This window comes from Vanellus vanellus (assembly GCF_965231255.1).
Source record: "Vanellus vanellus genome assembly, chromosome: 2".
NCBI classification, from domain to species: domain Eukaryota; kingdom Metazoa; phylum Chordata; class Aves; order Charadriiformes; family Charadriidae; genus Vanellus; species Vanellus vanellus.
Window position 1 is genome coordinate 48,596,013 of NC_138906.1, and position 14,963 is coordinate 48,610,975.

At 38.7% G+C, this 14,963-nt stretch overlaps 1 protein-coding gene across 1 annotated transcript in view; it reads right to left on the reverse strand.

Moving 5' to 3' along the window:
• Positions 1-14,963, reverse strand: part of CPNE4 (copine 4) — a gene marked incomplete at both ends in the record, with an annotated part of 194,451 nt that overhangs the window by 26,788 nt on the left and 152,700 nt on the right. The window contains one exon of the mRNA XM_082499431.1: positions 12,648-12,781. Within this exon, the coding sequence (XP_082355557.1) occupies positions 12,648-12,781 (134 nt within the window). The remainder of the gene's footprint in view (positions 1-12,647; positions 12,782-14,963) is intronic.

Here is a 14,963-nt window from a genome sequence, read left to right on the forward strand (position 1 = left end):
ACCCCTCACTTTGTCATATGAGAAAAAACCCAGCTGCTGAGCCTGCTGCCCTCATTCTGCTTATCCCCCACTGCTGAGACACGGCAGGGAAAAGTGACTCAGAAGGGCAGCCAAGATTCTCTCGCTTCCAGAACAAGCCGTCATGGTATAGAGGTGTGACAGAGCTGCTCTGCCAGACCCAGGGCTATGACGGCAGCTTGCAGCGAAAAGCAGAGCAGCTTCTCAGCTTCTGGAAGCTGTGTCAAGGGTTAGGCCATCCAGGGACTGAAACTACAGTCAGAAAATGAAAAGATGGTTTTCTTCCTGCCTCAAGGGTGAATTGCACGCATCAGAGACTCCAGCCCTGTTTCCTAACCTGGCGTTTCAGCAGGAAAGGGATCTGCTCTAATGACTTCTCTCCCTTTGTAATTTAAACTCACCCAAAAGAAGAAAAGTGAGAAGCAGTTTTCTTTTCCTTTATGTTGCTTGCTCCGGCATTTGGGCTTCATTTATACCAGCAAATAGGCCTGGGATCCTGGCTGAAGCACTGGGATGTGACTGTAGACATGGTCTGTTTTGCGCCCTCCCTGGCATAGTGCTGGCCCCTGGCAACCAGAAGCCCCCAGAGACTTCCCAGGGACAGTGCTGGGGACAGCTGTGCTTCAGACTGCTCCCAAGTGACAGTTTGGGTAACACCAGTTTGTGCTGGGAGGAAGAAAGCCGAGATACAAGGACGTGGGCAGTGTCATGTCCTTGGCCTCAGGCCACATCAGGATCTTTGACTTGTTTTGTTTAAACCTAGCCAGAGAGTCCTTGGCACAGGCCAGGAAACTGCCTGCACTGTCCTGTTGGAGACAGATTGCTGAAGGGACAGGAGAGAAACACAGAAGTTGCAAAACAAGCTGGTTCTATAAAACCTGAATTTTACAAGATCAAGTAAGAAAAAGAGGATCATGGCTTGGTAAAATCTTTACAAAATTACTCTGTCACATCCTACTTCACGTTCTATATTGTTCTTCGGTTTACACAGGTTCCCTTGAAAATTAAAACTTGGCATAGTTTTCAAAAAGCTGAAGTACTTGAAATGAAGATCAAAAGAACAAAAGCATTGGACTTTGACTTTTATACCTAGTTATATAAGGGTCATGAGTAGTCATGCAAGCACAGATGGATATATGCTGCTTCTGGTGCTTTTTCCAGCCAAACAGGCATATATTACTGAAAGATACCAAAGACTGAGCAGATCTAGGTTATACTCTAAAGGTAAAATCAGGGAGAGGGTTCAGGTTCAGTGTTCATATTGGTGGATATAAATTAATGCCCCCAGAAAGGAATTGTCAGGACTCCAAGACTGCAGTCTTCTAAACATAAATACAACCAGTTAGAGAAAAGTCCCTCAGCTATAACATAACACACAGCAGAAAATAAATTCTCAAAATATCCCATGTTATTCTTTCGGAACATTGCTCAGTTTTTGTCACCCATCCTTTACGCTATCTAGTGGAAACAGAGGAAGCACAATGACAAATCGATACGTTAGCAGGTACAGAGAGGAGAGAGCTTTCAGTGAGCTGTACTGCACAGACAGGAGAAGAGGTGAATAGAGGAAATAGTAAGGTTTTGTAAATTAGTAAGTGATACAGATAACAGAAACAGTAGTGATACAGAAACAGATATTTCTGTTTCACTAGAAAGCCTAGTGTTACTGGAAGGTAAGAAATATGATTAAAATAAAGATGAGACAAAATAAAGAACATTTTAAAATCTTGTCTCATTAACCACTGGTGCCCTCTGACATGTAGCATCATCGAAACCTGGAGTTCAGCTTTATTCTGAGACGGATGTGCAATTCCTAAGACAAGATTTCAGATAAAACTCTTCCACTGGGTGAAATTAATTACTCAGGCATTAGAAAGTCTTTTGCAACTTCCTGTGAAGCTGCTGGCATAGACAATGCTGGAGATAGAGCTAGATATTCACCAGCACGGCAATACCTGTATTCGGACAGGAAAACAAGAGCTGCCAGGACTACGTTCTCTGAAAATTAGTTGCTTTTTAAAATCTAAATTGGGAATCTAAGTTCGTAATTGTATGGAGTAATTGTAGGGGGAGAAAAGGCCTAAGTCATTCAATGTGCCATTTATTCATTCTGAAAGACGAACTTCTAGCTAGCCACTTACACAGGTTGTTTGGTACTCATTTTACTGGTGCTCATGAAAGCCCTTTGGTATGTAGCTATCGATGTGCTTACTTTTAAGCTCCTGAAGTCAATGCAGCAATTTGTACGGATGCTGCTGAACTGACCTTGGAGAGCTTCAGCATGGAAACCCGCTCACTTTATGCTGGAGCAACATCATAGCAGGGGTGGTACAAATGATGCAGTGAATGGGGAGAAAAGAAAGAAACACGGGGTGGGGGGGTCAGAGGGGAAAGAAACACTAAGAACCCATTTTTGGTTTCAAATGACCAAGAACCTTAAATTTACAGCTCTTTGAAACTCTTGCAAGGAATATACCTGACTAGAATCCCTGGATATTAAGCTGTCACTTGTAATTTTCGTTTGGGATCAGATCAGAATTACCAGGGAGTTATTTTCAAAGTACTATGCTGGATGCAGCAAAATCAATTACTGTGCCTTTCGTTTTCAATTCCAATCTTAAAAGAATAAACTGTGAATCCACTCTACGTACTTTTCCCATGATAAAATCAAATAATTTTCCTCTGTTAGAAGGAAGTTTTGAATTGCAAAAATAAAACGGGAGTATCTGTTACACGTGTAATTGAAAAAAGTGTGAATATGAGGAGGGGGAGAAGGAAAGGGAGGGGGCAAGGGGAAAGGAAGAGGAAAAGGAGAGAGGAGAAAGGGGAAAGGAAAATAAAAAGGAGAAAACGGCAAATGCCAGAAACAAAAAAGACTCATCTCTAAACTCAATTAAAATTGTAATCTTTCATGTTCAGGGAATGAACTGGAAGAATATGAGCTGAATTAAGTGTTTCTTCTCTAAAGCATATGAATGAATCATGTTCCTGAGTGTATTACTTAGTACTTATCCGAGAAGGGCTTGATGCCAGTAAATTCTGAATCATAACAGCTTACAGGAATTAGCAGCAGTTCCAAAGAAAATACAGAAATCATTTGAAATATTTAAACATTTTCAGTTCCTGCTTTGCAAGCAGAGCTAGGTAAATAAAGGACACGATCTGTATGATCGAATAGGGCTAAACAAAGCTGTTTAAGTGGAAAGACCAGAGGCCATCCGCTTCACCCCTTTCAGTCTTGCACAGCCACCTGTGCTCCTCCAGGACAGGCTGGGGATAAAGCTGGGCTGTGGTCCAGTTCTCAGCCTGCCCCAGTAAGAGTCAGAAAGACCCCAAGAGTTCAGCAGCAGCAGTGTTCTCCCCTCCCCTAATCTGTATTCTTCTCTGGGGGACCGCTGCGCTGACCACATATTCACTGGGCGGTTGTGCCCGGTTTGATACAACCACATCTCTGGTTTTGGCCAGGCTACTGCGTGATTAATCAAACCTGCACTGTACCTAACAAGGCTTGGCATCTAGTCCATAATGCACAGTGATTTTTAATGGAGCAGCAGGAATGAACTGATTCTCATACTTCTTGGTTACAAAAGAGAGCCTGGAGCACGCAAATCAATGGTAAATCACTGCAACAGCTACATTGTTTGGTCTGTCGCAGACAGAGATGCTACACAATCATGTGCAAAATCCTGACATTAAAATTCATTCGCTATCTTTAATTACAGCTCTTAGTCACCTTAGGGGAGCTGGAATCTGCTGAATACTGAGAAATAGATACTGTCATGTAATTGGGTTTCAAGAATATAAGGGAATGCCTGTCTCACCTGCGAGGGGAATAATTAATGAAGCAGGGGAATACAAATTCCCTGAAGCTAACCACAGAAAGGCATCAACTCATGAAATAACAAAGCTGAATCCGGGTACAATGGATTTAAACTTCCGCTTGTTAACATTAAAAGAGTTGCAAAAGAGGCTCTGCAGGGTAAAAATACCAAGTGAACTCAGAAATCCCTAGACTGGCGAAAGGTAAATACCCACAGAAAAAAAAACTCATCAGAGCTTGGGGGAGGAGTAGGTTAAGCAAAATGAAATGGCAGTGAGATACATCACTTGCTAGAAGGATAGCCTAATAAAATGGCATACTCAGGAAGGTGAGACAAAATGTCAAACTTCCCTGCAAGATGACAAATAAATTGCAATGACCTGATTTATACCTACATGAACGACCCAATACAGTAAAATGTAACTTGAAAAAGAAATGGCACTTTATAACTTGGAATAAACTAGCAAAGGGGATGATGCAAGAGGCTACAGTGAGTTATATTTAACTTCTAAAATCCAGGCATTTTCCTGACAGCCCTATGTATGTATTTTAAGGGGTTGCACATATGTCCCGGTACCTTCCAAAACCTTAATTCTATGGTGAATTGGCATATCTGTGGGATCATATATGGAAAACTACCATCACGGAAAAGCTCATTCTCACACAGACTGTAATCTCAGATGTTAAAAACCTGACATGACTTGAAGATGACACTGCAGGTGGCAGGCTGAATTCCATCATGTAAAATGCAGATCGTGAAGAACCCCAAACCAAACACCGGTGGGGCCCAGCCCTCTTGAAACACAAATAGGGCTTTCAAGTTTTGGGGTGTACTGCACTAAGCAACCACAAGAACAAAAGCTTTGCTATGCATGCACATAATTTTGTCCTTTTTTACAGATTACAGTGGAAAAGGTTTGTCAGTGACCTTCCTCTGCAGTGATTTTCTATCAGAAAATATCTGTCTATAAGGGGTGTACTGGGAAGAGGGGACTACAGGACTGTATTGGCATATGTGTGCAGGGAGGTGCTGGGAGAGGAATTTCTCATCAAATATTCTCAAGATACAAATGAGCTTTCTAGGATGAGGATAAAACCATTATAGAGATTATATTGTGATTTAATGTGACCAAGTGAGTTGTTGATGTAATTTTACCGAAATCAAAATGACATTAAGTCAAAACGAAGAACACCATCAAAACAAGTTAGAGGGAAATTGTAAGTGAAATATACTGATGACTAAACATTCAGCTAGGCATCACTGAATGTGCAGGAGGAAATGGGCTACTACCCACTGTTCATCTGCTTATTTGAAATCTCTGATCAAGGTTAATTTCACAATAGTTTGGGGGGCATAGTAAGATCGTAAGTGAAATCTAATCCACAAGAATTGCCTAGCTTTAACTGAGAGCAATTTGACCCACAAACATCCTGTTCAGGTTGACTCAGGCAAAAGTTGTCCACTTTCTGTAAAGGAGGAAGCTTACATGAGAAGATTTAGAACACGGTGTTCATTTATGGACGGATAGGTTTCCAAATGGGAATAATTTTCTTCTCCGCTATATGCTAATATAATAGAGTGGATGACTAGAATGACTAGTTATTTCCTTAACGATGCAAGGATGACTAGTTATTTCCTTAACAATGCAAGGAGGAAATTCACGCTTCTGAAATTGTGGAAATGGTTGCATCGATTAAAGATGTACCAGAGCAGTATCAGATGGCAGCAGTGAAAATGGCAAGATAAATTGCTATCTCCTTTATTGATGCTTATTTACTTATTAATACTTATTTATTTACACAGCTGTCTAGTCTCTACAGTGGTAGGTGATATGTCATTTCAAATAAAGTTTGTAGGGTTTTATACTTCAAGTCATTCTCTTCAGAAGGAAACGCTGACAGAGAAATCCCAATGGTACCAGCCTGCATCATCCCAGAGAAGTGTCAACTGCTGCACAGAACAAAGCTCTTCCTCAGAGGAGATTTCAAGCTGAATTCAAAAACAGTAAAGACTGCATAGAAAAGCCCTGCAGAAGGTTCTGATTTTGATCCATCTACCAGCTGACAGAATGCAGCAGAGGTCTCTGAAAAGCACATGGAGGAAGCAGTTGTTCTGCTAAGAAATTTGGAAGGGATTGCTCATGACTGCTCTACTGACGTAGGAACTCGGTTCCTGGAAGAAGAGGCAGCGTAAAGAGGACACAAAGATGGAAACTTAGTAAGGGAAAAGGCAGAGCTGTAGGAATTGACATTATTTGCCCAGATAAAGGGCATGCAGATGTATACATACACATATATACACACAAATATATGTATGTATGTACACATGCAAAAGAAACTGTTACGAAGTCACCTTCCCAACACAGTTGTACTAGACTAATTCTGCTGCACTGATTCTTTGGACAAAAAGTGGTGATTGTAGAAATGCCTGTGTGGCAGCAGTGTGCAAGTACAGGTTCTGCAAAGGCAAATACTAAATATGTGTTTGTATATATTATGTAATTGTGCCAGCCTAGTACCTCAACAATTAAATCCAAGGATTTTCAATCCAGTTTGGTGGTTAAAAGTATTAGCACTGCACTTTTTCCCCAGTGCAGTTCTAGTCCTGGGTTATCCAAACACTTCAGAGTATGTTTACCCACAATTGAGCTTATTGATGAACATAAGCTACAAGTTTTTCTGTGTAGGTTTCTGGTTTTCTATTTTTCTTCTGTTGTATGTCTATGCAAATTTGTTCCTACTAAAGCACTAAATAAAAAGATTCGTGTCTTTTCCCCCATGGTTTTTAAACTTGTTTAGATATGCAAATCAGCTTTTTTGCTTAACAGCCTCCAGGAAGGTTGTTTCAGTAATTAAAGTGATAAAGAGAGATGCTTAATAATTAAGCATATTTTTATTTATTGATCTGCATGGGTAGATTAAATTTTAACATCTATAGCTCTATGTAAGGATTTCATGAAATAAGATGCCAGATACCCTCGGCATCATTCTTTCACCCTGGTTTTAATGAACTATTATTATACTACTATCTCAACCAAAGCAAGTTACTGCTTTTTCTCCTCGTGTCTGGCAAAATTACCTCAAGGTATTTAGCTCAGATCCCTTCAGCCAAGGTAATTCTCTGCGTCTTCATCCACAAACCCAGACACAGCTTCAGGATGAATGACCTGTTAAGTAATTCTTGGGGATGAGGCTCTGATTGATAAAGCAGACTGTGAGGTGTAAACTCTGGGATCCCTTTTCTGCTTAAAGCCTCAATCCAAACCTCATCATTTAAGTACCTACTGATCTTTGTGTTTGGGACTAATTGCGCTGATTTATAAATGACTTCCATAACATGTAGTGCATTATATATACCTTATCTTCTTTCTCCTCCCTACCTGCTCTCTGCTGGGTACCTCAGGAAATGTGTTTCTGGGACAGATAGACCTTTCATTTGACCTCGTTTGACTGTTCTTAAGTTTTTTCCTTTCTTAGATCTACACAGAAAGGGATGTGCTGGACTGGGAACCTTGGTCTTTTTATTTTCTCCTTTCATTTTTTCCCTTCTTAATTTTCAGGTGCACTTTATTGCATGAGGGAAGGCAGGTTTTATACACAGTTTTCAATCCGAGTGAACGCACACTAAAATATTGAAGAAGAAATCATAAAGAGGAATTTTTACATCTAGTCAGCTACTGCTGCAATTCATTCATTGCAGAAGGTAATGTTGAAACTCAAACTGACTTCTTGTCTTTTGTGGAACGTGGCCCAGTTTTCAAATTTTCGCTCTTAAGTGTTTTACAGAGCTCCACACATAAATAATTTCTGTACCTTGCAGGAGAAATGTACTCTTTGCTCAGTAGTGGCCTTTGGGGAGGTTGCTAGACAAGTGTGGTTTACACAAGCAGTTTATTTCTTAACAGATGATCACAGTGTGAATGTCAGTTTTAGGGAGCTACTTGAGTATTTAGGGTTAAGGAGGCTATTTGCCTAAACAAAAAAGGATATTAGTGTCAGGAAACAGAATTTATCTTCAAGGGCTCTTGGAAACAAACAAAAAAAAATCTGCAGTGAATAAACAGAGATCGAGATTTAAAACAATTAAGAGCTAATTTTTGAAATAGATTTTGAATACAAATAAAATGAAGACCAATTTTATGACATCATTTTACAAAACTATGTGGTCAAACACATGGAATCATGAGTTGAGTGCCTAGATCAGAACGGGGATGGTCCATCAAGAATGGGAAGTTCCACAAATATCCAATGCAAGAATGTTTAAAAGTATTTGATAAAATACACCTAACCTGTGTCTTTTTCAAGGTACGAGTAATGATTTGACCACAGAAAAGCTGCGTCTGACACGTTTGTGAGCACTTTTTATTAATCCAGTGAAGAAATCTGAATGTATGCACAAATATGAAACTATGTGTAAAATGAATCATAAAGATCATCCAGGTATATGGGAAGCACTGAACATTTGGGTGTGGGGCAAACAATTAACAATAAAGTTCAAATTCAGTAAAACTCTTAACCCCATGGTAGTGCCATCTATATTTTTCATAATACTTCAGTGTTTGCTTGAGTCAAATTGAATTCAATGGGATTAGATAATAAGCTCTAGTGTCTTGCTGAATCAGAATAGAGGTTTTAATGTAAAGATAAATATTTAATGTAATATAATGAGATTCTTAATAAGCAGAAAAGAAAGGAAAGCTGAATAAATCAGATTTCAAACTGAGGACCAGATTTGGAAGTCCTGCCATGGGTTTCACTCACAACATCATCATCAAAACCTGTATTAATGTAAGATCATTTAGGAAGTATTTCAGCATTTATCATTATGTGCATGTAACAGCGTTTATCCTTCCAAACAAGCTATTTACAGGCCTATTCCAGCCCTTTTTCTTTTGCTAGGGACAGCAATCACTGCAGAATGAAAGATGAGCTACACTCATGGCTAGTTGGTTGTGTTCCAGCTCTGGTAAAACAAATCATTAAGATCAAAGGACCAGCCATTTTAATAAACTGTGCACTGTTTTTATTGTGACTTATGGCTTTGCTCTGCGGAGAGGGAAGCTATAAAACAGCATAAAAGAGAAATCAATTTTTTTACTGCATGGGTAAGTGTTAACCTTACAGACACCTGCCATCTATCCTTTGAAAATATCATTCTCTTGAAGGGGGTCTCCACCAGGCTCCAAAACAAAAGAGTGGCCAAAACCATTGGTCAGAGTTGGGAAGGTTAGAAGTCCTAAGCCAGCCACAGTGCACAGAGAGCTACGTATAACCTCATCTGCCTTAAGTACGTTTGCGAACTCATTGTTCAAAACACCTAGAGGGACGTGTGACATGGTAGTGATCACGTGATTTTTCAGGATCCTGGCTAGGCTGATATTGCCGGTCATCAGAAACTGCTTGATTTGGCTTCTGATCCAGAGAACTCAATACTGAAATTACTGAGATAAAGAATAAATCTGGAATGATACAGAAGCCGGTCCCTTTAATATTAAACACTTCAGTGTCCAATGATTTTTCATCCTTTTAGTTCGTTTCTGTACACTATAAGAAGGTTGTGTAGACTTGCTCAATGTTGAAGTAAAGTTATTCCAGTGATATAATTGCTAATATAAAGGAAAGCTTATGGAAATGTTTACATGGAAATATATATTTCTGACTTATTGCTTCATGATGTCATCTTTAAACATTCATTAGCCATTTATCTTAATATAAATTCTTCTCCATGAAGCTGTCTGCTTATTTTACCAAATATTTTCAACAATAAGTTTTTAACGTGTTTTCCTCTTTCCAGTGTTTCTAACTACATTTTAAAGCCTAATTCCTTAAAACTAATGAATGTTTCTCCTTCCTTTATGATCCATTGCTGCTGTTGCTTAGCCACTGATTATATCCCATACAAACTTTATCTTCTGTCTTATGACAAATGTTCTTATAGCCTGAAACAATTCCACCATATAGATAAAGTATTAAGTCTTTTGTGCAGGTGAACAGCTCTTCCATTTCCCGTACCATTATCAGATTGGCCTATTCCCACAGGACTGCAGCATTTCTACAATCAGGATAATAACCAAAGTCTATTTCTCATTCTCTGAATATTGCTGATGAAAGGATGAATCTTATTCTTTCACGCTTAACTACGCAGAACGGTGCTATTCATTTAACTGTTTCAGGAATCTCTGAACCATACAGACAAATGGGCTTTTGGATGAGCAGGGGTTATTCCACTGTCTCAAGGGATGTGAGGCAGCACTTAATTTGGAGCATTAATTACTTAGGGATACATTATGTTAGGCTGATATGTACAGAAACCTAAATTGTGAGAAGATTTGGCTTGATCGACAGAACAAACTAGAGTATATAAAAGACAATTTTGGATTTTGAGTGTAGTCCGTCTGTATATTACTTGTCAATCCAATTCCTCCCAATTTTCTGTTTCTAATTACAGAAGTATTTTAAGTAATAGCCATAGGGTTTGGGTTTTTTTCCCCCAAATGTAAAAAAGCAGTTTTTTGGTATATAAGTGTAGCAAAAATACTTAACATTCAACAGCTGTGCTGTTGGACTGCAAAAAGCATTGCAAACAACAGATTTTACTTTATTCCAACTATTCTTTCATTTGATGTAAATACATTAATCCTGAGACCCAAAGAAAACCACTCCCTTTTCCTTGGTTTGGAATGAAATTTATCCAGTTCTTCCTATTTGAGATAATTCATGGGTACAAACTATAAAACTTCAGGTAAGAACTCTGATATCTTTGTGCTCTCCTATTTTAATCTTACTAAAGACATGCCCCTATGCAAATGGTGACACTCTGGCTCTAAACAGCCCTTAGGTTCAACAGGTCCCTCTCTTTTCACTTCTGGCTGATCTTAACCTGGAAACAGAAATCCCACTCCAGTATTTGAAGCACAACTGGACTCATTGGAGCAGTTACGGATCTGTGCCACATTTTGGATTTTTACTGAATTTTAAACACTTTTTTTTTTAAATCGCATGTGCAGAAGATCCGCTTTATAGGTCTCGTATGCTCATGTGGCTCAAGGCTACAACTAAATACGAAAAGAACTCCTATATAGAACCTGTAGATTATTTTGTGTGAAGATTTGCTCCTAGGAATTTCTTTTCTTCTTTAGAGAAATCATAAATTTTCATTTCCAGTTTGCTGGATTCAAAATGTGCAAATATAAAGAAAAGGTCCTCACTTGACATTTTGATAGGAAAGCACTGGCCATGTTGAATCAAGCTGCCCATGGGAACGTATTTATAGTGTCACAACTTGAGAGCATGTATAGGTCAAACACATGCCAGAAAGGTGACATTTCCCCGGGAAAAGACTAGGGCTTTTGTACAGCCCTAGTCCGTAGCTCATACTACTTTAGTTGCACTGATTAGCATCAAAAGGCATTTTCTGCAGCACAATAGAACTGAAGGATGGTGATGATTTCATTTAAAAAACGACTAGCCGTTATTTTTTGTACTGATTGGAACATGCTATATTGACAGAATAATCCTGTTTGGGGATTAATATCTCCATACAGGAGGGACTGTACTACTCAACTATTTCATTTTCTTAAAAAATCCCCCTTATGTGATAAAATAAAAAAATCTGTGTGCGTAAACCAGCCCTTTTTATCCCTTTCCCTATTTTGAAGCATATTAATCCTCTGAATTATTGCTAGTAATTATTAAATTACTGGACAATCACTGAGGAATTATCAGCTCACTTACAATAAAATATTAATTTTCTCAGACTCATTGACTAAGTTTGACCATCAAATTCTTACAGAAATGGTATCAGGGCACTATTTTCCTCATTCTTCTTTGAGAAGACATTTAATTACCATGCAAATGGAAGTGCCTCTGAGCAGGCTAATTGCTATATGCGACAAGTAACATGCAAACCACACTATTAAATCACTCCACAATTTATACGGAAAGTATAATTCAAATTTGACTGGAAATACCATTGTTTTTTGAGATCTGGTATTTACATATGGCAAAGCGGTGGGTGGATGTCTATTACATGTGCAAAGATTAGAAAGAATAATGGTGTAAGATGCTATGCCTCACCAACAAAGAAAGAACATTTAAAGGAAATGCACTAGGTAATTAGATTAATAATGGGCAATTAATTTGATAGAAGCGTGCAGCCTATTTGAAAGCAACAGAAGTACATAATGTAATCAAAGCATATTTGGCTCAATTACGTGCATTTGTTTATTTATTTAAATGCATGTTACGTGCACACATTATCACTATTTTTAATATTTATTTTAGAAGAGACTGTAATACTCTCTATGCAGCCACTATGCCAGCTCTATGCCAGCAGAACACTGAAAAAGACTGCACGTTTACTTCTGAGAATAGACATGGTCATTAAGCAGTTTAGGCAACGACAAATTCAGTTTCCAACACAACGTTTTGGGAACGCTTTTCTGTAGGGTGTGACAATACCAGAGTCCCAAGCATCCCAAAGGATGCTATTAGCATCTGCAAAACAGGCTTCAAGTTTAGCACACATGAAAAATCCACTCAAACGCGATTTTAGCATGCGAATACAAACCTGAAACTTAACACCTGTCAGCCAAACAGCCAAGAACCGCGCCATTCATTACCGTGAAGCTGATCTAAACCCACTGTCGCTCTCAAAAGCGTGTTAAGGTAGACTCATCTTTCTGATGTGCAGTCATTTCTCTTAAGTGACTAAACATGGAGCTACTGCAGCCGGCAGCAGGCAGTCATTGATTTCACACTGTGAAAACACTTTCTACGGCCAACTCTGTTATCAAATGTGGTTATTTACCTGTCATAGTCTTGGCAAATCTCCCCAACAGCTACCAATGCTTTCAAGTACTCATTGGGTTGATAGGGGTGGATGTAGTGCAGTGAGCAGCTGTTCCGAGGATCACCATTTGATGCAGTGAAATCTATAGCTACCTGGAAAAGAAGAAAAGTCAATATGTCGTGGAGCTCTTCTGGGCATAAGTACACCCACACCAACCGTGTATCTTTACCAGAAAGAGTTTTCTGTAGAGACTGCAGCCTTAAAGCAAAGGTCATTTTACTGTGTACTTCATCAAATTTGAGTTAGGATAATAATGATAAATATGTCTAAAAGTAAATGACAGCTTATAAAATAAGAGATAATAAAACTAAAATGGCATAATTGGGAAAAAAATGAACTGCATTATTATTCTATGTGGAAGATTATGTTCTAATACAGATGAATCAAATTAACTATCTCTAGGTTCTCATACTTAATTAAATTATTCCAGCTCAGGTGATGTTCAGGACATAAAAGCTGTGCAGCAAAAACATCCCAAGAGAGCTAAAAGTCCTACTAAAACTATAAATTAAAACTCTAGTTATGGACATTTCTTAGCTATTTTAAAACTTACTGTGGCTGTAGTAATAGTAGTAGATACTAGCTGTCTGGTATTCTTTATCTTCAAAACACCTAAGCATCAAATAATTAACCCTCCAAATTTCATAGATGATGGCAAGCTTAAAGGTGAGCTGCAGGGTAAAATTCCTGCACAGACTTTTGTGTTGAAAAGGCTTAGAGAAGACTGTGGGAAGCATTCAATGCAAAAGCAAATATTAATCAATCCTCTTAAAATTAATTTCTCCCTTTTATAATGCTCTGTTTCTCACTGAAGATATACTCTGGCATGCATCTTCAATGCCCTTTCCTGAATTTGTGATGCTGCTTTCTAGGAATTCCTAAAAGGAGCAACAAGAAACCCAAAGGGTCTCCTAGAAGGAACAAAGCCATATACAAACTTCCTTACAATTTTGTCCAATGACCTCTTCCTCCAGAAAACCCGTTATACTTGGATATTCAATAGACAAATGCATAGTGTTCAGTTTTCAGTTTTACAGTGCAGTTGACAGGTAAGGACCTTCTTGAAGGCTGCAAAAAGACCTTTGAGGTCCCAGCTTGCCTCTGTGAATGTGCAGTTTCCCCAGCTGGAGCCTCTGCTTGGCACAGGGAAGACTATTTTACACAGCTACAAAATGAAAACGATACATGACATTTTCATTCTGCCTTAAAAAAATGGCACAGTCCTCCTGAAACTTTTTTTTTTCCCTCAGCTAAAAACTAAAAGGGAAAAACCATAGTGGGTCAACCCAAGATGGCTTTTCCCCACCGTTTCTGATTTTCCACCTCTACCTCTTGGCTGAAGAAAAATGTTTTTCCCTGGGCTCCACTTAGCTTGGAAATGCCTTTGTCACCTTGATCAACTATGAATCCCCCCCACCTCACCACATATCAGTCGGGAGATATGAGCTTGATTTGGTTTGCAAATAAAGTAATCTTCCACCTCTGCTTCCCTACTCACTGTTCATGCACTGAAGCAGTGAGTCTGTTTTCCACATAGATCTTTTCTGAAAATTACAGCTTGATTTAACTCGAATAAATCCATGGGAAACCTCTCATGTTCTCACCTGCATGCATGTACGTAACCGAGGAAGAAAGAAATAGTAGTGGTTTGTGAAACCTAAGTTAAATCCATAGATACTTGTATGGATTAGCGTAGTTTTGGGACACTTATTTTTAAAAAAATCTTAACCAAGGTGTGCATATTCTTTAAAAGATGTATATTTTCTCTGATATTAATTTAACGTTCAGTTTTTGTTCTGATTATAGAAAGTATAAAAATTTCACTGTGTGATAGAGAAACAAAGGGCATTCCTGTAAAATTTTTAAAAGTAGGCATTTTTACTGATAATCTCAAAACAAGACTTGAGTGACACATGAGACAGAACCGGACAAGTCTTCCTTCGTGGCTGTTAGCCATAGCTAAATGCTTTTTAACTGAAAACAAGAGCACAGTGTAGGAATAAGCGGTGTGTTTCACGAGCTTGGAAAAAAGCTAGTGTTTGGGAAAGGAAAAAAAACACCCTGAACGAGCTTCCTTTTTGGAAAAGGTCCTTGTAGTAGAGATCTGCTGATAAGCAAAAAATATCCTAATTTCCTATGATGAAGCCTTTATGAATATTTGTACTTGGATGCAGTGTGACTGGCTGATCCAAATCTCCATTTGACTCCCAAGGGGAAGACTTTTAAGAAAGATCACTGCTGTTACTTTCCACGATTCCAAAATAATGCATAGCT